This window comes from Magnolia sinica, chromosome 2, assembly GCF_029962835.1.
Source record: "Magnolia sinica isolate HGM2019 chromosome 2, MsV1, whole genome shotgun sequence".
Taxonomy (NCBI): Eukaryota; Viridiplantae; Streptophyta; class Magnoliopsida; order Magnoliales; family Magnoliaceae; genus Magnolia; species Magnolia sinica.
Window position 1 is genome coordinate 106322552 of NC_080574.1, and position 27037 is coordinate 106349588.

The 27037-nt window shown below is 38.8% G+C and overlaps 1 protein-coding gene across 3 annotated transcripts in view; it reads left to right on the top strand.

The window, feature by feature from the left end:
- Positions 1 to 27037, top strand: part of LOC131237348 (uncharacterized) — a 118346-nt gene that overhangs the window by 25445 nt on the left and 65864 nt on the right. Inside the window, exons 6-13 of one of the 3 annotated variants that reach the window (XM_058235058.1) lie at positions 2621 to 2716; positions 2860 to 2922; positions 3085 to 3144; positions 8796 to 8864; positions 15542 to 15623; positions 16475 to 16527; positions 16609 to 16692; positions 16786 to 18018. In XM_058235058.1, coding sequence (XP_058091041.1) covers positions 2621 to 2716; positions 2860 to 2922; positions 3085 to 3144; positions 8796 to 8864; positions 15542 to 15623; positions 16475 to 16527; positions 16609 to 16692; positions 16786 to 18018 — 1740 coding nt within the window. Of the gene's footprint in view, positions 1 to 2620; positions 2717 to 2859; positions 2923 to 3078; positions 3145 to 8795; positions 8865 to 15541; positions 15624 to 16474; positions 16693 to 16785; positions 18019 to 27037 lie in introns of those variants that run through there. The other 2 variants (XM_058235057.1, XM_058235059.1) reach the window with 2 other exon arrangements.

The window sequence follows — 27037 nt, forward strand, 5'->3', positions numbered from 1 at the left end:
ATTTCTGGAACATCATTCCATTTTAGAACCCAGACAAGCTTATGACCTAAAGGTACAATACAAGTTTCTTGGACATGACCTCAAAGAATAATTCCCTTTAGTTTTATATATTTCTAAAAAAATCAGGAATTTTGGAAACCGAGTTAAAATAACTTCACATAATGAATTTTGGAAACTTGAGTTAAAATAATTTCTTTCAACTTTTATTACTATGAACTTGCTTCATGCTCATGCTTCATCAAATAAAGCCATTTATATCTGGACTAATGGATAAAATTGACATATTATACTGATAGTGTAGAAAAATTAACATGTACCTAAAACCAGAAAAAAGCCTCAATACCTTTGAGGGAAGAATGTCAAACATTGTAGCAGCATCATAAGTAGAGGAAGAAAATAGAGTAGCTATTTTATTAGATAAACATCCTAAACAAGTAGTTAAATTACAATAATGTTTAATGTGATATTTTCTTTATTGAAAGTTTCAAGATGTGGATGGAAAGATAAGGGATAACGTCAAACATTGTAGCACTATCATAAGTAGAGGAAGGAAATAGAGTACCAATTTTCTTAGATAAAATCCTAAACAAGTAGTTAAATTGCTATCATATTTATGTAACATTTTCTTTAGCTAAAGGTTCATTTGACAAACAAAATCAATGTGAATGGAAAGATAACTGGGAGACCAGAACATTGCAGCTTCAAGCAATTGAACCATTTATATCCTCAAATCTTGTCATGGCATTGAAGTCGGCATTTTGTTCTGACATGCTCTATTCGTAGAATGCAAGCACCAGCTTTTATTTATCTCCTTGTTTATTCCCAACCATGCACAACTCATCAAATCATTGTTGTAAACTCTCACCTATTCAAATGCACGGTGTTGATGTTCGACACACTTCACGGTGGGGCCCACACAGCTATACACACACACACACACACACACACACACACACACACACACACATGGCTATGGTCCATCCACCATGGGGACCCTCTGATTGATGCTGATGATCTCAGGAATGCGAACCCTTTCTGTTTTCACGGGAAATGCTAGAAAAATAAATGAAGTAGAAAAAAGACTTTCAATGTTAGCATCTCAATTCTCATTTCCTCATCTGATCGATGTTGGTAACTCATCCATGGCCTTGTTTCGAATTGTGGCCTGGCCATGATTGGACACACACACAAAAAAAAAAAAAAAAAAAAAAAAACCAAATTCAGCTCATAGCAGAATCAATAGTGGATCTTGGTCTTTTCATCCCAACAATATCCAGTGCTTTTCAGTGCTAGGATGTTTTATGCCGACAAGATAGAATGAAGGGTGGAGAAGAAGCTGTGTATATGGAAGAGAATTAGAGGGGGAGGGAAGAAAAAAAGGGTTTCTAATTCGAACTGTTTTGACCAAGGTATTCCATAATGGCAATGGTGGCCGAAACGGCCGCCACCATTACCGTTACGATACGGGTCGTTACGGCTCCCATAATGGCTGTTATGGTCTCTCTCTCTCTCTCTCTTGGAAAAAAAACCTTAAAAAACCATGAAGGGACTGTTACGGGTCATTTTTCTTTGTAATGGCTGTTAATGCGTAACGGTGGCCACTTTTACTGTCATGCAGCCATTTTTGCATACCTTGGTTTTGACCTTAGTTTGTATTTGGGACATTTTCATCATTTTCATTTCAAGTCTACGTTGTGCACAGTTCCACTAGGACACTGCAGGCAGATAGGGCTCTCAACAATACTAATTTTCACTTTTTGGATGGTAAGATAGAATTTTATTACCAACATAATCGACAAGAAGAATTTTTTACCAACAGAAATCAACAAGAAATAATAAATGGCAAAAGATTCATCTCCGGGGGAAACTGAAGAGAAAGGCCAGGAGAGAAAGAACCTATTTTAGGCAGCATTGGAGCTCAATCTTGATGAGATATTTGGAAGTGTTGTTGGGAGTTCATTTTCAGCTGCCAAAGATGGCTGAGGCTTGGAAAATTGAGATACAACGGGACTCAGCACGAAATTTGACTGAGATGATTTGATTTTTGAAGCTATACTTAAGGCTTTGATGGTTTCTCAAATGAAAAAAGAACCATGTTCTTTATTTGTTGGTCTGCCAGCAGCCAAGGTACTGGGACAGATATTTCTTGAATCACTGACAAGTGGCAACACTATGTTTTGAAGGTGACTTGTTGAACTTGATCATGCGGTTTTTTCAGGATGGTACTTAGCATTTTTGGTGTTTCAAAACCTTTCATTGGTCTAGGTCATGTATTTTGCATGTTCAACATGGAGAATTACTATAAGGTGCATAAGTTTGTGGGATTGCAGTCCAGTTGTAATTTTCACGTATTTTACATCTTACACCATGTAGCGGATCTCCTATAAGACTGTTTATCTTTACTTTTTCTTTCATTTGACTTTTGATTGCTTATTTTAATCTGCATGTGGTTTGACTTGGTTTACCTATCTTGCCATCCTTTTTAATTTGATTTTGTCTTCATTATCTCTCAGTGCACTTCCATAGCCTAGATTACTATTACTGGCATTACTGTTCAAGAGCCTGTGTAAGATGTCATCTAAAGTTTAGTTTTTTGGATCTAACACGTACTATTTTGCAGTTATCAAGAATTATTTACTTGTTCTCCAGAAACATGCACGATTCATCATTGTCCCTAAGCATACATACTACTTGTGCTCGCCTAATGTTGAACCTGGTGCGAATAATATCTTTATCGTCTAAAAGACAGATTGCTGGCAGTTTTTACTTTACATTTGATTTAAGAGATGCATGTTGAACTGCATGTACTATGATTGACCGCTAAATCAAGTTGCATTGATTGATTTTGTGGTTTTCTAGGTGGAGCCCATATTTGAGAAAGGTGTAGATCCACCAGCTATGGATGAAGCGAGAATTTTATTGGTTTGAATCACCATGGCCTACTGTGAAGTGTTCATATGAAATATAAATCATTGCTCTAGTGCTTGTTGATTTTCTCTTTTATTTTGTTTATTTAATAAACAAAGAAATTACAGCTCGTTTGTTTTAGTTGGAATGACATGCAATTATTTATTTTCTCTGCAGGGTAGGATTCTGGATGCTTTTGTAGGGAAGTTTGGCACCTTCAAGCGTACCATTCCTCAGGTAAATATCCTTACTAGTATTTGAATAGTCCTTTAACCAGCCGTGGTAATAGTTACCTTCCTATAAGAGATTTTGTTCATTATTTCTCGAATAAGATGCTTTTCAAAAAAAAAAAAAAAAACTTGTGTAAGGTCATCTGTGTGTTTCGATCTTGTAGGCACAATAAATTTCCTCGAGATTGCCGATATTGTGTTTGCACACATATATACATAGGTTTTTTTTTTTTTTTTGATGAATGGGATAAATTTTATTAGAAGTTGAAGAAGCAAAAATACACGATCAGCAAAGCAGCTTCTGAGATTACAATACCAGACTATACAAACAGAACAACTTGATGCACTCTCATGACACCTGCTCTGATGAATCAATCACCGTGTATCTTCAAATTGAGTGTGAATGCTGGTGGTGCCTTTTTTGCAAGCTCATCCACCTCAATTTTGGCCTCTCGGGATCTTGAAGAAGTATACCTCGTGATTGCCACATAGGTCAATAATTTCTTCCTTGAAATTAGCCACCTACCAAGGGAAATTCTGTGAATTGGCCCATGAAATAACGTCATGGGAATCACCTTCAATGAACAGTGGTGCCTATTGAAAATCAATTGCCAATCTCCCTGCCTGACAAAGAGAACCTCCAAGATATTGAAATATTTGATGCCGATTGACCCAGAGAAAGTTGCTAGAACAGTTCCGTTGCTCTCATGCACAACACACCCTACACTGGCGGGCCCTAGGTTCCCAAATGAACACCCATCAAAATTGATTTCACACTGCCTACTGGAGATGGGAAGTGGATTGCGTTTTGCTGATTGGCCCAGAGAAAGTTGCTAGAACAGTTCTGTTGCTATCATGCACAACACCCCCTACATTGGCGGTCCCTAGGTTCCCTAATGAACACCCATCAAAATTGATTTCATGCTGCCTACCGGAGATGGGAAGTGTATTGCGGCTTGCCCTCGCCTGGACGGACTCGGTCCAGGTAGGGACTCTATGGGGCACACCATGATCTCTGTGTTTTATCTACGCCATCCATCCCTTTTGCCAGGTCATTTTAGGGCATGAGGCCTAAAATGAGGCAGATCCAAGGTTCAAGTGGACCACATTGGGGATTGAACTCCCACAATTAAAAAAACTACTTGGGAGTCACAAAAGTTTTGATCAAGTTGATATTTGTGTATTCCCTTCATCCACTTCTATGTGACCTTATGAACATGTTGGATGGCAAATAATCATCACGGTGGGCCCTAGGAAGGTTTCAACAATGGGTGTTATTATTACCACTGCTTCCTGTGTTGTGGTCCACTTGACCCTTGGATCTGCCTCATTTTTGGGCTCATACCCTAAAATGATTTGGAAAAATGGATGGCTAGTATGGATCAAACCCATACATTATGATGAGTCCCACAAAGCCCTTGCTTGGACCGAGTTGGTCCAAGTGGGAATAGGACAGAATCCTCTTCCTTGGAGAGGCAGGCTATGGTGAAATATTTTATTGATTCTCTTTTTATTTTTATTTTTAATTTTTTCTTAAATTTTTTATTGAAGGATAATATAATTTATTAAGAAGCCTGTGAAAGCAATAACTTAGCCAGAGAAAGAATACAAAGGACCGAAACTGAAAATTATGATCTTTAAGGACTTCCAAGCTAGAAGCCGAATCAAAGATAAGTGATTTGACCTTCCAAACTATACTCTCCACTGAAGCACACTTGTTGCAAAAACATCGGTTGATCTACTCTCCCCAAATCACCAAAAGATATGCCATTAAAGCTAACCACCAAAGCGCTTTCCCCACCTCTCTGTTTCCTCCGCCATGCCAATCTAATATTAAGTCTTCCATGGAATTCGGCGTCACCCACACTTTACCAAATATTTGATTGATTCAACCTCCTATTATTTAAAACTTCACCCCAATTAGCATCAAACAAAACCTGAGGTATATCACTGAGTCTGTCATCAGCCCTGATCCATATCTTTACCAAATTGATAATCTTGTTCGCAATAGTAGCACCACTTGGTGAGCTTTACCCTTGAATATCATCCTGTTACGTTCTAACCAGATTTACCAAGATCTGCCTGAACTACATTATTTCAAACATTTACCCCCTTTCTGTCTAAGCCCGTCTCTTGGACAGAAAACGACAGTGATTGGAAGTTTCATATTCATGCTTCTAGTATAGCCCTTGAGTCAGGGATGAGCACTTTGATGTTAAGGATCTACTTTGTTTCTCTTGATGATGTTTGTCATCTCTTTTATCTGTTTAGGATCTCATCATTATGCTGCAGTTGGCTTAGTTTAGCTTGTCATTTTTCCTTCTTTCTTAGCACTGGTAATTGTGCATGAGTGGTGTTTTCATTTAGTCATTCCTTCCTAAGGGTGTATACTCATCTGACTGGGGGTAAGGTTTGTTTCATTTTTGGATAGGCAATTTGCCTGATTTTGATTTGGTTGTTTTGAGTCACATGCTACCTATATTGATGTTGTTTTTTTTTTTTGAAAGATGACAAAAATTTATTAGAACCCCGCAAAGCATGAGGAAAGGAAACAAACAGGAAAAAAAAGCAAACAATTACAAAGGGGAAGGGGCAATAGGAGCTCTCTTAACAATTACAACCGACTTTGAAACCAAACGCCAACCACCGAAAAACACTCCCTCACCTTAACAAAGTGATCGGGAGCTAAACAAGCAATCAAGGGCAACCTGTCCTAAAGCGCGATGTTCCCGCACTAGATGTCTAAGCAAAATCTTATCCGTAAACCTTTACCAACTCTGAAAGCAATGCCCTTGCTCACAAAATGTTGTAAATCCATCATCGCTCTCTAGGCAGCATATGCCTTATAAGGCGAAGATTGCTTCATGAACCACCCCCCCAAAAAAGGCTTGCACACTTCTTCCTATCTAAGCAGGTGGAACTTTCTCCTTGCCAAATGACCTTTCCACAGAAAAGTCTCTCCTGTGCTTTTCCAACCTAACCTAGACCGATTTTGGGCATTTAAAAAGCAACATAAAATATACCGGAATATTGGAAAACACAGACTTTTACAAAGACAGATGACCGCCCAACAATAGGTATCTTGTCTTCTGGGAAATAAGTTTCCCCCCAATCCTTCCAATCACAATATCCCATAAGTGCTTCGCCGGCTTCCCAATGCAAAGGGGCAAACCAAGATATGTAGATGGAAAGGAACCGGCCTTGCAACCAAATATGCCAACAAACCGAGATAACAACTCCCCCACGTGAACTCCCAACATTTATGACTTAGCCACATTAATTTTCAAGCTAGAGGCCACCTCAAAACACACTGTGATCTTCGTCAAATTTTGAACCGATTCTTCACTTGTCTCACAAAAGAGCAACGTGTCATCCACATGTTGAAGGTGACTAATACTCTCTTGGCTACCTGCAATCTTGAACCCACAAAATAAACAATTCTCCTCGCCCTTACGGAGCATCTAACTAAAAGCTTTATCCCCAACCACGAATAAATAGGGCGACGGAGGATCTCCCTGCCCGAGACCACAGGAGGCTTTGAAATAACCTTTAGGCGATCCATTAACTAGTACAAAAAATGAAGCAGACTGAATACAGGACGTCATCCAACCCCTCCACTTCAAGCTACAACCCAGTCTCCCGAGCATATAATCAAGAAAATCCCAATCTACATGATCGTAAGCCTTCTCTATATCTAACTTGCATATCAGACCGCTCTTCCTCTCTTTATGCCTGAAATCAATGCACTCATGGGCTATAAGGGCGCTATGTAGGATCTGCCTATTGAGAACAAACGTCCCCTGGAATTCCGAAATAACTTGAGAAAGAAACTCCCTGACTCTTGAAGCTAGGATCTTCGCCAAAATCTTGTAAGGACTTCCCAACAAACTGATCGGTCTAAAATCAGACAGCTGCTCAGCCCTATCCTTCTTAGGGGAGGTTGCAACAAGTATATTGATGTTATCATGAACCGTCATTGAATAAAATAGAGGAAGTTGCAACGAGTTTATTGACAGCCATTGAGGTGGTTTCCAGACTTGTAAAACAAGCATATACAAAACATGTCCCTCCAATTTGAGGAAATGCATATGCCCTTGTCCAGTATCTGTATATCATTTATGACCATTATAGTGATAGTTACATCTCCGTAGTTCCAATACCCAAACTACCACAGGTAAGTGGAATTGAGCTAAATATCAAATGTTAATTTTAAACCAAATAGTCATGTGACTACAACCAGACATTATGTTGTCAGTATCCTCGTCAGTTTTATTTTACAGTCTTCGATTAATATGGAGAAATTTTGAACGGTTCCCATCCAGGACATCTTCTCTAGTTTTCTCCTTGAACTTCTTCTAATATCCTGAGGTCCAGTGTTTCAGCATTCTTTGTCAGTTCTATTTTACAGTCATATATGCTATTATTAATATAGGGAAATTTGGAATGGTCCCTAACTGGGACATGTTCTCTAGTTTTCTCCTTGAACTTTTTATAATATCCATGAGGTCCAGGGCTTCAGCATTCCAATTTTTGCCATAGCATAAATTTTCCACCTCAACAATTCGAAAATCATTGAGCTTGGGATCACTGTATGAGATTTTTGGGGTATCTCTATTCCTCATGAAACACATCAGATCAGAGGCTTCAAGATTCCAGCTGAACCATGTGTCCCACATTTACAAAGTTGGGATCCTCAGCCAACTTTGCATCTGCTAGGATCAGCACCCTAATAATTCGTAATATGTATCTTTAGTTCCTATAGTCCAGTTACCCTAATAATTCGTAATATGCACCCTTTAGTTCCTATAATCCAGTTACCTTTAATTCATTTTTTCCTAGAAATGATATTCATAATATGTACCTTTTAATTTGTAATATTACAGAGTCATCCTCCCTTAACTTCGTTACCAGATTTCATGGAACAACTATGTTTATTGTGGGTAACACAGGATAAACATTCCATTTCTATATCAGTTATTTTGCATCTGGATTGTAGAGGGACCAATTCTTAGAATCAAATGGCAACAAGTACTTGCATAGAGAGTTCCATTGATCAGAAGTCTGACTATGCTTCTCAGTACTGTATACCTTATTTGAGGGTCCATAGTAATGCAGACATTGGCGATAGCTGTGCTGTATTTTGTCATTTTTGTGGTCTTTGTTTGAGCTATTATCTATTCTCGTAGCAAAAGAGCTGAATATGAAAAGGTGAAAAGAAAAGCAGATGTACTCATGGGTTCCCTCGAAAAGTGTTAATTGCTAACTTTTACTTTTGAACATTGATTTTGTATGCATGCCATACACTTTTTTGAGAAAATAACCACACAAACACTAATTTACTAGGTGGGACAGTCTTACCCAGGAACAACTATGTGAGTTATGGAATCTCTTGGAGGGATTAGAACTTTCATTTTATTTCAGCGCTTTCTATTGCACCGTTTATCATGTGTACTTTGATAGCGCACATCAACAACTATTTGACCTTGTTACTGGGATGAGAAGTCAGGATGAGGGGAATTTAAATTTTTAAACGATGTCATGTTTACTATTATATTGCTATTATCCTTGGTTGATTTTTTCTTAAATGCTGTCTTGTTTGGTTACGGCCATGTCAAGTGATTCAAATGCCATATTGACAATGGTGTGGTATCTGAATAGCTGCTAGAGGAAGGCGAGGAAGGAAAAGATCGTTCCACACTGCGGTCAAAGCTTGAACTTCCGGTCCAGGTTTTTACGCAAACACTTCTCTGATATTCTGATGGCTGATTTATTGGGTGTTGTTTTAGGAGTTTTTGGGTCTCTGCTATACATACATACTGAGAGACATAAATGTATTCATATGTATTGATATATGTTGCAGTTACATTTTACTTTGTCTATTAATTATAACTAATTATTACTCAATCCGTTCCTTCCAAGGAATTTATAATGGAGAATAATAATAAAAATGGCTATGAAGATTAGTGTTTTACGATTTTCGATATTCGATTTTAGTTGAATCTTTAGCAAAACGATTTGAATCCCAACTTTGAATCCCATTTTATATGAATCCTACGATTTGATGATTTGAATCCTACTATTTACAATTCAAATTATACTTGTTCTCTTCTATTTTAAGCTTCACTTGGCTTTCATTTTATGTTTTTAAATTGGTAGGGGCTTTAAGAATGGTTTAGCAAAGGTAAATTATATTATTTATTCTTTATAAGAGATAAAATGATATTTATATTTTCTTCAACGTTAAATCATGTAGCTTTTTTTGTGATTTCTTACTTCTTAACTGGTCGAAACAGCAAATTGATGCCTGACTGACTTGTAATGGTTTTATGGATGGTTACGATCATGCCGATTTATATGTATTATGGAATGATGTTTATAAATCAAAATATTTTTTTTGATTGTTCTATAGTATCAAAGGCTGCTTTTCCACTGTGATTCTACATTCAAGAAAGTTAAGAAGAGCATAAATTATTAAAGGACCCTTGTATGTTTTTTTAAGGGAAATTTCTTGGAATACCAAAAAAAAAAAAGAAAAAGGAAAAAAAAGAAGGAATAAGAATCCTTTAACACTATCATGGCATGGTATTACTTGGTGCATATTGATGGCAAAAGGAAGATTTGATGTGTTTAAAAATAATCTGATTTATTTATATTTTTCATATATTTTTGTTTTTCAAATTCTTAAGAAAATTGTAAAAAATCTTACAATTTATGACACGATTTGCAATTCGATACGATTCAACCCCTACTGTGATTTGCCAATTTTAACAACATTGATGAAGATATGGATATTCTGGCACCTATTTGACTGACGATTCATGGTATGACTTGCTGAAAGCATGGTATTAACATTTGGGTTGGAGTTGCAACTCTCATGCAGCAAAAATCAGTATGACTAGTTCCTGTTGGGTTGTATTGGATGAACTATGGTTGAAAGCATTATTTGGAAGAATGGTCGCTTCATTATGTGGTACGGGAATGGGTACACAATATATTGGTTCCCTTGGTATTTGGGTAGGATCATTTGGGACATTCCGGTCCAGACTACTATGCATATCAATGTAGTTGTATACACAAAATTGATATAATAGTTTATTTGTGAAATGATGAATAATAACTCTAATTATGGCAGCATAGTTTTATTTCCATTGTTCAAAATATCCGCGATATGACCAATAATATCTGTGATATTTCAGTATCGCCACCCGGTGATACAGATCCTGCTGGAAAACTAGAAAATTCCTGGTATTGTCAAATTATTATCATGTGGTGTATCACTGATATATAGACAGTACATGGTGATATCTTCACCACGACTCCAAAATAGAAAGTCACTGGTGTTGGCGATACTAGCAATATTATTGCCGACATCAAGAACCAAAAAAGGTAAAAGGGTGTTTTGAGAGATTTTTTATTTTTATTGTTTTAAGGAGTTGGGTTTTTAGGGTGGATTTCGACCAATCCTCTTTGGTTTTTGCAATTTAAAACTTGGATTTAGGGGAGGTTGAAAGTTCCAACGCTAGAAAATTTACCTTAGCTTGTGGATGTATTGTGTATGATTTGTTGCTTTTATTGTGGTATTTGAATAACATGAACTCATTTTGGTTACTATTGCACTGGTTTTTTTTTAATGACAAACACATGTTTTAGGTCCCTATTAAATGGAAACTTATTATTTATGGTTGTTTTCCATAATATTTTGATTCTAAATATATAAACATGTGTCTTTTACCATTTCCTGAAGTTTCATTGAAAAATTCCACCTTTTTCTCCTTGTATACCCAATGTTTCTCTCAATCATCGGTGATATCTATACATGTTTCCACCCATGTTTTTAAATAGTTACGCTATGTTGCGTGTAGCTTACGCTACGTAACGTAGCTTAGCCGTAATGCTACATAACTCATGAAAATAGATTAAGTCACATGTAGCGCATGCTATATTATAATTTGCACACACTACACTCTACATAGCTCACATTACAAGTTATTTTCACTACATTAAAAGCAATTAATGTTTTCAATGATTTGTTACATTTTTCTATTTTCAACAAACAATAGTTAATCATTTCAATGCTTTTAGTAAAATAATATACATAACAGTATTAAATTAATTTCGTTGCTCTTTCTTTACCTTTGTACTTAATCATTGCTCTTTTGTTTTACTTTATGTTGCTTTTAGTTGCACCAAATATCATGAAATTTTGTTAAATTTCATTGTTAAGCAATCTAATTTGGTGCAGAATACCATGAAATTGGTGCCACCAAGCGCAATCTTGATTGAAAATCCAGAAATAGCATATGGCTCACACTTTGGAGGGGTGAATGCTATGCTGCACGCTATTCACCATTTAAAACACTGGTTTCCATATCCTCGGTCACCCATATATGTGACAATACGGTACTTTGAACACTGGTTTTATATATGGGTATTGCTGCATAAATCAAAGTATAACTTTCTAAATTCTATATTTAAATTTACATCTTAATAAAAAATAGTAGTAAAGGACCATGACTTAAAGAGAAATAATGAAATGGTTGTGTAGACTTGGAGAAGAAGAGGATGTGTTATAGAAATAAGTGGTACCAAGTGTAGTGTTTGTGAGCAGTGCTCGAAGTATTGGTATCATACTACATATCACACCTTGGGATACAAAAATATCATAGGAAGCATCAAGAAATATACCATGCATTGCATTTTGAGGGAAACATTACGAAAACTTAGGGAAATGGTGGAAATTTCATGAGATGTTAAAAGATACATGATTACACACATAAAACTCAAAAGATGGTAAAAAAAAAAGCACAATAGTTTCCATTTGTAGGGAGCAAAACTATGCTGGGAATAATTGGGACTGGAAGGGCAGTAAGCTCACTCTGCATTGCCTCGATGGTCACAATCAGGTCAACTCTACTCACAAATAACCATTTCATCAAAAAGAAAGATGAGTATGTAAGTGGCCCTTTCACTACTTGAAATTATTCGTGCGCTTTTCGGGTCACGACAACCCAAACGGGCAGATAGACATTCCAGAGAAAAGCGTTGAAAGTGGGGAGTTGAGATGTACGTGGTAGGCAATGAATGGAGCAGTTGATCAATCAAGAAGTCAGGAGGTTGGCTTCAGTGTCAGTGATGAGTGATGTAGTTGTATTCAAAATGTGTTCATGTTAGATATAATCGAGTCAACTCTACTCACTAATAATCATTTCGCAAAAAAGAAAGATGAGTATGCAAGCGACCCTTTCACTACTCAAATTGTCGATATGCTTTTTGGCTCGCAATAACCTAAACGGGTGTATAGATAGTCAAAGGAAAATGGGTGAAAGCGAGGAGTCAAGGTGTCCGTTGTAAGCGATGAATGGAGCAGTTGATCAGACAAGATAGCAAGAGGTTGGATTCTGTGTCAGCGGTGAATGATGCAATTGCATACAGAATGAGTTCACACGATTCAAATGCCATACACCATAAGCAATGCAACCTAATGTTAAAAAGGACAATTATACCTTGGCGTCAAATCCACATACAAGACTGTTCGAAGTTGTCATTTGTATCCAATTTACATTTGATCGACAGGCTTGAAGGGAAGAGTTGAGTAATGTGGAAACCAACAAAAAAGTGTGAACCAAACTTGTTTTAAATTTTTTCCATTATAAAAACCAGGGAATTACTCGGCCAAGAAATGTAAAAACCAGCAACCAAACACCACATTAAACTAATAGTTACTTTTCCTTTTGACTTCAAATTTCACAACATTTGTATTGCTGTAACAATCAAACTTGCAAAGGACCAAATAACTTAAATCAATGCCTACTTTTCCTTTCTCTTCAAACTTGATAATATCCTATAGTTCGCCAAACCAACATCATCTTGGCACACTCTTGGCTCCCACTAACAATATGAACATTTTTTTTTGATCAAGGTGTTCCGTTACAGTAACGGTGGCCGTAACGGCCACCACCGTTACCTTTACGATATGGGGCATAATAGTTGTTACGGCCCTGTAATGGTCGTTACGGTCTCTCTTTTTTATTTGTTTATTTATTGAAAAAACCTTTGAAAAACCTATATCTGCCCGGTAATGTTGATTAAAAAGTATGAAAAACATGTATATGTCTCGTAATAGACCATTACGGGGCTATCATAGCCTTTATAGGGGATGTAACGTGCCACTAACGGCAATTATGGGTCATTTTTTTCCATAACGGCTGTTACGACCGTTATGACCCTGTAACGTGTAACGGTTGCCACCGTTACCTTTACGTAACGGCCTTTACAGCATACCTTGGTTTTGATCAAGGTATTCCGTATCGGTAACAGTAGCCGTAACGGTCATCACCGTTACCAATACGGGTGTCGGTAGTAATGGTCGATATTGGGGCGTAACGACCTTTACGACCCTCATAACGGTTCAATTTTATTTATTTATTTATTTTTTTCCCCGAAAAATTTTGAAAAAATATTTTGAAAATCTAGAATAATGTAAATATTCTAAATTTGCATTCATTTTTTGTTTTGAAAATATTAATGGTAGCGTAATGGTCCACTCTTTAGTGAGTGTTGTATTGGGTTGTTTGGTGAATTTATGAACATGGTTATATCTCTAATGTTAACACATTACAATCAAGCATTAGAATTAGAAATCGGAAAAATGCATATATACCACTTTTTTCAAATATTTGAAAAAAAAGCTCTTGAAGCTTCGATCCACCCAAATCACTACAATCTATTATTTTAATCGTAAAAACTATAGTGTGAGTGGTCGAAATCTGCCGTGGAACGATGTAAGAAAGTTTTTGGAATGAGAAAAGTGAAAGCCTAACTGATTGATGATCTCTCTAGCATGAAGCCAAACTGATTTTTCGATATCCTTGTTTCTTGTCTTAGTCTTTGTTCCACCACCCTCTATCAGTTGGTCGTAGGGTGACTCATTAAGTCAGTCTGATCCCCCATCAAACATAATACATGTTCACACATATTTGCATGCATATGTATGTGGTTGTATCTTCACCTCCGCTCGGTAGCAAAGTGCTAACTGGTCCCAAAACTATGTTAACGAGGGTTGAAATTAGGTGGACAGCCGATCGTCAAACCATTCCAGTTCCAAGAAAATCATCAAGATGTCCTTTTTCAAATAATGATTGGAAGAACCAAGGTATTCCATAATAGCCACCATCATTATTGTTACGTTATGGGCCGTAACGGTGGTTACTAAATTTTATTTTTTTTGAAAACCCTTATTTTGGCCATTACCGGGCCATGTTTTCATAATAGCCTTAAACCCCGTAACGCGTAACAGCTTGACTTCCACCGTATCGTTATGTAATGGCGGTTACGGCCCTTAAGGAACTCTTTTGGAATACCTTGGGAAGAACCTGTTCATGAAGCTGATTCGGCATAGCTGGGTCAAGGCTACGGTTATGATGATGAAGATGATGTGTATGTTTGTAGATGTGTTTGTCTAAATTTAGGGCCAGTTTGGATTGAGGATTACTACAGTAGTGTAATGGAAAAGTGCAATGATTACAAGTTCCTTACCTATCTCCCGAAAACATTTGGATTTGACCGAGGATTGTTGTGTTTGGTTTCTTGGCAGTATCGTAATGATGGTACCTTTCTATTACTTATAATGTCAAATCTTGAAATCCATATATTGATGTACTCGTTTGGATTCAAAATTTCCACGGTAATGCAATTGAATAGTGCAATGGTTACAATTTCCTTTACTTATCTCTTGGAAACATCTACATTTTGATTGACGATTGCCGTGTTTGGTTCAATTACATTACCGTGGTAATTCCAAAATCAAACGGGCCCTTATATTGTATGTATAGTAAGGGAATAATCCTATGCGCAAGTTACCACTGTCTTATGTTGAATATAAGCTTTACTGGATCCATGTAGTCTAATCATTGATCTAGGCCATTCATTTGATCCAACTCACTCTTAATGGCCAACTGAGGGAGAATCATACCTATCAAACAATCCGAACCATTCTATCAATGCTTTTAAAAACGGATGATCCAGGTTAGTTCCAAGAAAAGACGTCCATTTGCTAGACGCCACCATGAATTTCTTCTGTAAATAGTCAATTTGATCCAACAATCCTAACCATCTAAACATTGTCTTGAAAAATGGATGTTATAACAAAAGGCAATTGTTCGGAGGGCTAGGATCATCTGACTATTTGGTTTTGGTTGCATGCGGGGAGTAGGCTGGACTACATGTTCAGAGGGCTAGGATCATCTGACGATTTGGTTTCTGTCTGGTGGCACATGGGGAGTAGGCTGGACTATTTAGATAGTCTCGATCAATGTTCTTGACTTCCCTTTGCTCCCTACACACACACAACTTTCTGGTGTATTTATCTCAGATATACCTGTTTGCTTTGCTCCACTTCCTTGCAGGCGGTTCTAAATTTGCAGGTCCCGTTGGAGCATTCCAAGGAAGTCAATGATTGTAAACATCTAATTAAGACTTTGGTTATGGGTAATATGATCTGAAACCTTTAGTTCTATGACATCCTATGATCACAGTAATAACGTTTATTTGTCTATTGAACCTTTTCTTACTATCTACTCCTTACATTTTATTTTTAGTTCCTGGTATCTATTCCTGTGCACTGCTGAATGTATTACTTATTTTCTTGGATATGGTCCACTAGCTGTCTAATTCTTGGCCCCTACCAAATATGAATTCATGTTTCTAAGTAGCGTCCTATGGTGCCTGATATCTCTTCCAAACCGTGGAGGCCAGGATTGCCCATCAACTTCCATTGAGAATTTCTTATGGCTACCCCTTGGCCTAGTTTTGTGAAAGTAGCCTGATTGATTGTGTCAATGTCGAAAAAGTTTGGAAACTATTCTCAGCATAGGAGGGATTGAATAGAAAAATACCCTTTTAAATCGAGGTATTCAATAACGGTAACGGTGTCAATACGGCCACCATAATTACCGTTATCATACGGGCCATTATGGCCATTAAAGAAAAAAATACTGTTCTGTAATGGACCATTTTTTTTTTTCCATAATGGCTGTTATGGCCCTGTTATGCTTAATGGTCCCCAGCATTACCGTTATGTAACCGTTTTTTAATACCTTGTTTTAAATAGGTAGTGATGTTGTTGTATTAAGTGGTTTGAAGTTACATTATTTTTTAATGTTTGATTATATTCTGATTTTTTTTCCTGCAATATGGGAATAGAACCTCCTCTCAGACTAGGTGGCTGTGCCACTGAACTCACATTCCTCACTATGAGCTGTTCGCCTCTAGTATATTGAGAATTATATGACAATGGTGTTTGCCGCATACCAAATAATTCTGTTTGATATTTCTGGCAGGAATGAAGACAATAATTTGGAGCATCACTAATGTTCATTTTCCTCGAGGACAGGTTCCACAGTCATCTAATTCAACACTTACACAGATGCAAGTGTCACCTTCATCATCTCATGCGGCACTTCCTCTGGTTCAGGTATCACCATCATCGCATGCAGCACACCCGCAAGTGCAGGCTTCCACATCATCACATGTGTTTAAAGGGATGCGAGAAGACGAGGTATCACCATTGCAGTGAACTTCTCAGTTTGATGGTTTCTGAATTTCATACGTTTCTCAGTTAGATTTATTTGGTCTGACATTCTTTCGGCAGGTTTGGAAAGCTTCTGGTGTTCTGAAGAGTGGTGTCCATTGCCTGGCTCTCTTTAAAGAAAAAGATGAGGAGAGGGACATGCTACACTTGTTTTCCCAGATTTTAGCAATAATGGAGCCTCGAGACCTAATGGACATGTTTTCTATGTGTATGCCAGAACTGTTTGAGTGCATGATTAGCAACACCCAATTGCTTCACATATTTAGTACGCTTCTGCAAGCACCAAAGGTTCTTCGGCCCTTCGCAGATGTTTTGGTGAATTTCCTTGTCAGCAGCAAACTTGATGTTCTGAAAAATCCTGATACACCAGCTGCAAAACTTGTTTTGCACCTTTTTCGGTTATTATTTGTTGCTGTTGCTAAAGCACCATCAGACTGTGAACGTATTCTGCAGCCACATGTACCCGTTATCATGGAAGTTTGTATGAAGAATGCTACTGAAGTTGAAAAACCACTTGGTTATATGCAACTTCTTCGCACAATGTTCCGTGCACTCAATGGAGGAAAATTTGAACTTCTGTTGCGAGATTTAATACCAACATTGCAACCATGCCTGAATATGTTATTGGCCATGGTTGAGGGACCTACTAGTGAAGATATGAGGGACCTCGTGCTTGAACTTTGCCTAACCTTACCCGCACGCTTAAGTTCATTGCTTCCGCACCTTCCTCGTATGATGAAGCCCTTGGTCTTGGCTTTAAAAGGAAGTGAGGACCTAGTTAGCTTAGGTCTAAGGACACTTGAATTTTGGATTGACAGTTTGAATCCTGATTTCCTGGAACCAAGCATGGCAAATGTGATGTCTGAGGTAATTTTAGCTTTATGGTCTCATTTGAGGCCTGCTCCATATCCATGGGGTGGGAAAGCACTGCAACTCCTTGGCAAGTTAGGTGGTCGTAATAGACGCTTCCTTAAAGAGCCTCTTGCACTTGAGTGCAAAGAGAACCCTGAGCATGGGCTCCGGTTGATTCTTACATTTGAGCCATCAACACCATTTTTGGTCCCTTTGGATCGTTGCATATACCTGGCTGTAGCTGCTGTAATGCAAAATAATGGTAGCATGGAGGCATTCTATAGAAAGCAAGCTCTAAAATTCCTACGCGTGTGCTTATCATCTCTGCTAAATTTACGAGGAAATGTAACGGGTGAGGGGGTAACGAACGGGCTTCTATCAACGTTGCTAGTTTCTTCAGTGGACCCTTCCCGCCGTCGGACAGAAACATCAGAGATGAAGGTTGGTTTAAATCTACTATTTTTCTTTGGCATTGTGCTATATTGTAGTATTTTCATAGTCTAAGATAGCCATCTACTTTGTACAAGGCCTGTTGGTGTCAGTGTGGTAGGATACTGATAGTGGGAATGGCTACTCGTACAATAAATTGTTGGGAATAACTTCTACAAATCTTTTTTTATTATGTTCGTAATTTTAAGTATCCATACTTATATTTTTTTACTTGTTATGTAAAAGATTATGAAAGGATTGTTCTAACAGTCTTGTTATAGGAACTCCACTTGCAGTGGTTTTCTTAATTGAGCATCCTTAAAAAATTAGAAAATGACATTCTGTTTAATAAAACTAGGTATTAATAGCATGGTTAAGTTGTTTGAAGAATAGTTCTAAAACTCAGGGACTTGTTCACCCAAGTCAGCTTGATTGATGAGATTTTGGGCCAAGTCACTAGGAAACTTTCTTGTGGACGTTACTTGGTTGCAAACCGAAAAGACTCAATGAGTTGGCCCATTCACTCGGTTGACTCGACCCAAACCAAATCACTCTTTAAAAAAAAAGAGCATAAAAGAAGCTCCTGAATTTTGAACACAATGACCTCTTCAAAGAAAGCAAATGTCTATAATAACTACTCTGCTGTTTGTGATCCCTTGTTTATAGAGAAATGTACTGGATTAAGTGTATTGCTGCATCACAATGCATTTCGTGGGATAACATTAGATCTAAATCCAATAATTGCATGGTAAATGCTATCCTCTGTTTATTATGGTTGACTTCAGTTTGAAATTAGAAAAAAGAAGAAGAAGAAAACAGCACATTAAATCCACCCATAAATGCATTGCAGCTTTTATTATGGTACCATTTCGTTGGATCTAATGACTCTCCCACTAAATGCATTGTAATGGTACAATGACTGCTTGCACTAGATCATTTCTCTTAAACATGTACGAGTAATTTAAATCTTAAACACCAACTTCAGTCAAGTAAAGACTTGGTCCAGTCTTCAGGTTGACCCAAACCCACTCGATATTGAGCCCCGTTGAGTTTTGTGGATTCTGAGGTACAGTTTTCGAACCTAAATTCGAATAGCATGTTAAGAATGCCATCTGCTCTCATCCAGATTTATTGAAGAAGGAAAAAGTAAATAACATCAATATCATGGCTTTTTGTGAGGTGGGAAATTGTACCCTGTTCCTCATCTCCAAATCTGTACCAGCACCTGAATCTGGGCATCACTGTTCATAGCATGTGTGCATCTATTCTAGTCTTCATATTATTCTGTACTTAGAACAAATGTAGGGTTGTATTTGATTTGAGTTATCAGGTTATTGTTTTTTTTTGCGTACATTCAGGAATGCCATCCTCCCTCCCTCCCTCTCTCCCTCTAGTTATGCATGTGGAAATTGATGTGATGTCTGCCGGTGTTTGTCTATGTGGACTGACAGTTGCTACTGTACATGTGCCCCACATTATGTTCTCTCATGTTCTCTCATGTCTGCTTGGATTTATTTCTTTATTTCTTTGGTCATGTCAAAAATGCACGTGTGCTCTTTCTTTGTTCTTTTGTGTGTGTGTGTGTGTGTGTGGGTATACTTTGTATGTTGGTTTGAAAACTCTATACCAACCATAAGAGAAAATGGTGAGTTTTGGTTAGATTCAAAGACTCCTCGTATCGTCTTTGCTAACCTAGCTACCTGGCATCACCTAACCAAAGGGCTTGCGATTTTGAATAGCCTTAAGCTCGACACCACTTAAGGCATGTTGCACACTTAGCTGCCTTACGCTCGACACCACTTAAGGCATGTTGCATACTTAGCTTGCACGTCCAGTATATTGAAGACTGCTGAAAGTCCAATCGCACCTGCTTGGCACTCACTAAAGGCGAAAATAGAACTCTCTCACTCCTGGTGGAGGAAGATCTTTACACTGTTAAGATGGTTTTTACACCAAATTTTATACTTCATTTCATTAATGAAATGGGCTATATATAGCCATTGGAACATCTTTACAAAATACAATGACTCATCACTAGTCATACTGACACCTAATTACTTATCTTTTTACAAGGACAATACTTATCTTGATGACTCATCCATTGCATGGCATTAAAAAGGACATGACTCAGAACTTCATATAATGACTCACCACTTTATCAGCAACAGGAATTCTTATGACATGATGACTTCTAATGCTTCACTAAAAAGGACATGACTCACCTTCACAAGGACATGACTCATCTTAAAAAGGACACGATTCACCTTAAAAAGGACATAGACTCATGATTCTCATGCCACCTTATAATATGCAACACCCTGCTACTTTACATCATGCTTACATCATACATGACCTCACTTCTTAACATCATCTTTACATCGTATATGACATCATACAAGAGGACAAAAGAAGGCATGTGATTCTTTGTAATTAGATATTTCTGTTAAAACTCTTATCTTCATCAAGTATTTCCTTACACCCTTCATGATGAAACTAGTAAAATCCTTGTCTTCTTCTTGTAGTCTTTACATCTTTGGATTCTTTGGGTTAGTTCTTCAATCTTCTAGAGGCTTGATGAAGTCTCTTTGTTGTTGCCTGATGATGTTATCTTTTGTAAATTTGATCCTTTGAAAATATCGGCACAAATCTTGCCCCCAACGGTTGTTTGGAACAATTTCATCCAAATGCTCCATTGAGACAGTACTAGCATATAGCCGTCCCCTTGTTAAAGTTAAAAGGATATCATCAAATATCCCCTTTTCCACTAGCCAGTCGATTGTTTCTCCTTCAAGTCCTTGCCATTTGAGATTGCTCACCAAATAACTAATTCTCCCTAATGAGGTTAAGAAGAAATCAATGTTTGGGATATTCGCTTTGTATCGAACTCAGGTCTGGAAAGAGAGTTCTGATCTTCTGGTAGAACATTAATCGGTGTTGGGGAGTTTTTAAACGTAATGATTTGAAATAAAAACTGCCTCCATTGGAACAAGGCTAAATCTCATCTTTAATTTCCGGATTAAGGCATTTGGTAGATGATAATCCTTTCTCAGTACTCTTTCAATGGTGAATGGATATTGTGACAATAAGAATTGCCACCATGCGAACCTTTGTAGCTTTAGATTAGTGATTAATTTCTTTTTCATAAGGCTTACCAAATTATATAAATCAGTTTGAGGGATGAGTTGTTCAGCTATCAAGTGGGTATGGAATTTTTTAACTTCATTTACGGCTGTTAAAATTTCCTTTTCGGCCAATATTTTTTTTTGAGAGGCAATAAAATTTTATTACGGACTTTATTGAGTAAAAAATACAAGAGCCGAAACCGAAAAACAAAAACAAGAAAGCCTAGGAGGCTATGACATGAAGATCCCAACTAGAAATTAGTCATTGAATTTTCCTAATAGTGACATCAACGTTCACTCTCTCATTAGTCATTCCTGAAACAACAACCATTCTTGGCTCCCCAAACAGCCCAAATCATAGTGATACAGGACAACTAACCACTTGCTCTAAAAGTTCGAACAGAGAAAGCGTGGTGACTCAATCCTTTTATCTCATAGCCCGGGCCTCACATCCCATGGGTTAGGTCCTCATTTGAAACCCCCACATGGGCCTCACAACACATGGGTTCCGCCTCACACGAGCGGGGCCTACCTCACATGAGCCACCTGCCTCTCATGGGCCGCCCACCCCGAGTGTGCCCCTGCATCCCATGGGCCACCCCACTTCAGTGAGGAGTCTCGAACGCGAGACCTCCGCTTTGATAACACTTTGATGCAGGACAACTAATCACTTGCTCCAAAAGCCTGAACTGATAGAATGTGGCGAATCAGTCCCCTTATCTCATAGCCCAGCCCCCACATCCCATTGGTTAGGACCTTGGTCGAACCCCCCTCGTGGGCCCCACATCACATGGGTTCTGCATCCCACAAGTCACCCGCCTCACATGGGTGGGGCCCACCTCACATGAGCCACTTGCCTCTCATGTGCCGCCCACCCCGAGTGTGCCCCTCCATCCCACAAGCCAACCCACTTGAGCCCAATGTGAAAATGCCCCTACATTACATAGCCATTAAAAGCAACTGCCACCTTATTTTACCAGATTTTCCAACTCCTTCCCCATGCCATGCCCACAATGCTTCCTCCATGGACTTCGGCACGACCCAATCCGTGTGGAGCTCATTCAAGAAGTAATCCCAAACTTTCTCGCGAACGTGCAATGAAGAAAGAGGTGGGCTATGGATTCCGCATTAGCCATGCACATGGCACAAATATTAGGGAGGACAAGCGATCTCCTCTGAAGGTTGTCTATAGTAAGAACCCTCTTTCGACCCACTAACCAAACGAATGAAGGCATTTGAGGAGAGGCTCCTTAAAACCACAGATGAAAGGATGTGGAGGACCGAAGGAACGAGATGTCGAAGAAATCAACCCATCAAGGGATCGAACAGAAAATTTGCTGGAACGGTGAGCTAACCAAATCATGAAGTCTGAATCAGAAATTGAAGGGCTGATGTCCTTGAGAAGGTCCAACAACCTTGTAAATTTTGAAACCATATCATCTGTCATATTCTTTCAACAAAGAGGGCTCTAAATAGTAATTTTTGGCCAATAATTGAGCTTAAATTGCTCACTTGCATAGCGCAAAGTTTTCTTTCCTTTTTTAACTACACCGTTGCCATGTTTCTGAAGAGGCATCCGCGGATAATACAAATGGACCTTGATATGCTGTTTATAATGGCAAGAGCTTTTTTACCAGCATTTTTATAATTCAACAATTTCTTTTGTCACCAATGGTGGCCATTCGTATGGATTGGATTTGATCGCCCGTCGCATCCATTTCTCCTTTTCTGAAATATTAGGAATAAAATCCCCAATACAAGGGATCCAAAGATTTGAACTACAAGAAATTCCCAGAACAACATGCAATGGTTAAGCATTCCTGATGCCAGGGGAGTCCTGTAGATTCAGGAGGTGTTCGAGAAGCGAAGAAAGGGTTGCTTCGTGAGATGGAAGTAAATTGAAAACAACAACCAATAAAGAATCGGGGGCAACTCACCCGGTGTTGATGGGAAGGGCAAGCTCTGACGATGACGACGATGAAGAAGGTGATTCCAAGCGGCATAAGATCGATAAAGGCAAAAGAGTTGGAGGTGGAGAAGAGCCTGCAGTGATGTCTAGTTGGATTTCGGTCCGCAGGAAGGGGAGGAAAGCACCACGTAGAGACTGGAGAGCAAATGCTTCCCTGGAGGAGTGATCGACCCTCTCCATTAAGGTCTACCCTGCTGGTTGCTTCCCATTAACTTGTCCAGGGTGTTTGGGCGAGCTGGGGAAGTGGTGGAGGTTGTGATTCCTCGATTCAAAGAAAATGCAGCCCCTCGGGGTGTCGCTTTTGTTTGAATGAGGTTAGAGGAGGAATTGGAGAAGGTAATTGAGGTGCTAGATGGGGAAATCTTCGGTGGTAGGAAGATGTTGGTCCAGCGGGCCAAGTATGGCCTAATTGAAGTGAATAGGGATGAGTTATCCAAAGGAGGCAAGAAAGGGGAAAGTGCAAAAGAAAATGTAGAAATATGTAAGGGTTGTGATGGTTTCTTTGGGACTGGAGAAGGGGGTGATGAAGGGGAATGTCAACACGACGTTTGATTTGATATGCTCCAAGCCCTGCTTGTATCGGGATGTTGCCTTAGGGGTTGAAGCCGCTGCAGATCAGCAGGAGAAGACGAAAGAAATCCTATCTAAGCCATTGGAACCAAATAAGGGAAAATAGGTGTGGTTAGAGAGAGCCTCTGAAGGAGTGGTGGTTTGGGTTGATCTGGGGGTCGTCAATCATGTGAGGCCCTTCTTGCAATGTTTGGTGGTTGTGGAAACAAGGGTTGGAGCTCATTTGTCAGAGATAAGAGCCTGGATGAAAGCTTGTTGCAAACTTGAAGAAAACAATTTCTGGCCCAAGCTGTGCAAAGAAAGCGAGATGTGGATATCTATGAAGCTGGGCATGGACATGGAATTTCTGGTGATGGTTGGAGTTAGGTTTAATGATGGACCAAGTACATCCATTCGAAAATGGAAGGATGATGCAGGCTAATCTAGACCCACGATCTGTGGGCTAGGCCCTCGCCCATCAAGCCGAAGCCCAACAGCTGACCCATTAATAAGGAAGGTCCAAGGTTCCTATTTAGGTAGCTAGCTTATCTAGGTAATTATCTAGCAAAAATTAATCAGTTAGCTATTGATAATCTATTAGTCAAATATTTTTAAATGCATTCTTATCACTTTTATTTCTTTTTCATATTTGTAACAAGTCATTGGTTGTCAATGGTATTATGAGTTATCCTTATATGTATATTTCAAATGCTTATATAAGGGTCTTGGATGAGTAGTATCAAGGCACCTTTGAATTGAATAAAAATTCTAGATTGTTTCTTTTACTTTGTGTGACTCTTGTGCTTTAGCTTGGAGGTTCTTATGCTTAGGCGGATTCTCCTCATCAATCAGCTGCGCTAGTTTGGCATCAGAGCGGGTTCCAATGTCTAGGTTGAAGTTTTGGATCAATGACAATCTTGATATTATTATTTCCAGTTTCTTTGATTATAAAATTCTGCCTTTTTTACTTAATTTTCTTCATTGCATCCATCCCTCCTACCCCTCATTTACCTTTTTTCATTTCTTTTACAAAGCCCAAAAGTCCAATTGCCAAAAACTACCGAAATTTTGGCACCCATCAACCTCTATAATCCAGCCCACTAAACCTAAAATTAGCCCCATTCCAGCCCATTAAAACCCAAAAAATAAAATAAAATCAGCCATATTCCAACTTGTTAAAACTTTAAAATCAGCCCTCTTCTAGCCCATTGAAACCCCCAAAATCAGCCCCATTCCAGCCCATTAACACCTCCCAAAATTAGCCATATTCCAATCCATTAAAACTCCCAAAATCAGCCCTATTCCAGCGCATTAAAACTTCCAAAGCCAGCCCCATTAAAACCCCAAAAACAGCCCATTAAAAAAAAGAAAAGAAAAGTCATATTCTTGTCCAAATTCAGTCCCATTTACAACTATTAACAACCATAATCCAGCCTATTTTTATCCATTAAAGTCTAGAATCTCAGCCCATTAGCAATCTTATGTTCTAAACCAGAAAGTGCCATATATTCTGTCCATTATTTTCTGACGTCACGATGTCTACTCGTAGTGGTAACATCTATCGAGGGAGGCTTGCCGATCAACAGTGAGGCAATTGCATCACCGACCTATTTGCAAGGGTAACCAGCCTGGAAATTGTTGTTGACCAACTACGTGGAGAACAACATGGTGAGCAATCTCATCCCGTTGGAGATCCTGATGGTGGTCCATATCCACAACACGAGTTCCAACTAGAACTTTTATTGAATCAACATGGTATGGGTCCTCGTGAGTCTGTTTATGACTTCATGCAGAGACTCTTTGCAGGGAGATCCCATGACACCGTGATAAAGATGCCCAATAAAGATAATATCACCAAGGAAGTATGGGTTGAGGTTCTGAACTTCATTAGTCGTCTTGATGCAAAGGCTTTTTATATATTGGATTACAATGCTAGAAGATTATTTTGGATGGTACGGCATGGATGATGTCAAGCGAGTGGCCTTTGTCAAGGTCAAGATGAATGGCCCAACAAGAATTTGATGGTGAAGCATTAACAAGAAGTTGGAAAATAAGTATCTACCTTCAGATTACATGGATACTCCTCCAGGAGCTCCATGCGTTCAAATAGGAAACATTATTGGTGGATAACTACACTGAAAAGTTCAGTGAGCCTTTTGTTCGTTGCAAGCTTGCAGAGATAGATCGCGTAACAGGTAACCGCTATAGGGTGGGGTTACACTAAGAGATCCAACTCGAGATGGTCATGTATGATTTCAAGTCAATTGTTGATGTTCATCGGAAGGCTCAATGAGTTGAACAACATTTGCGGTAGCATACACTCCAACGCTTTGGTTCTCCAGTCGGGGAACCTTCTGTGAGAAAGGGTTGGGATCCACATCTCAACTAGACTCCACCATAGGGCTACCGACCACCTCCTTACCTTTTTCAATCACACCCACAAATGCAGACTCCTCTTATAAGGCAGCCTCAACTATTACAACGCCATCCGCCACAGATTTCAGACCAAAAGCAACCAATGGTGCAGGGACATGAACTAGGGGGCGAGGTCATAATTCTAATCCTTCTCTTTGGAGAGAATGGCGGGGTGTTGATTGTTACCGTTGTAGATAGGGCACTTTTCTAATGAGTGCCTGCAAGCCAAGAACCTCCATTATTGCGTTAATGAGGGCCCCTACTACCCGGACATCCAATGGTATTACGATGAGCACATCAAGATGGAACAATCCTATGCAGAACTTGCATCACAACCAAAGGACCCCCCTGCTGAGATTGTGGTCAAAGTTGAAGTTGAAGGTCCCATTCTTATTATATGCCTCCTTCCCATCACTGAGGAGGAAGAGGAAAACTGGCGAAAGGCCATTGTTTTTCATATGTGGGTAAAATGCTAAGGTAGGTTGTGTAATATGATCACTGATGGTGGCAGTTCAATGAATATTATATCTCAAAAGGTGATTAATAAGCTCAAGTTGCCAACTAATAGGCATTTGAAACCATATAAGGTTGTGTTGGTTGATGACACGCCATCCTCGTAACTCGAAGGTGTTTGGTATCCTTTAAAATCAACATATATGAGGACGATATTTAGTGTGACATAATTGCGATGAATGTCACTCGCATCCTCCTCGGTTGACCTGGGCTTTTTGATCAGAAGGTATAAAGCGATGGTGAAATTAACATGCATACTTTCTTATGGCAAGGTCATTGTATCCTTCTTTGCCCATTGCAACCTATGTGATGCAGGACAATTAACCATTTGCTCTAAAAGCTCGAACTGTTAGAGCATGACGAATCAATCCCCTTATCTCATAGCCTAGGCCCCACATCTCATGAGTTAGGACCTCGGCCGAACACCCCTCGTGGGCCCCAAATCACATGGGTAACGCCTCAC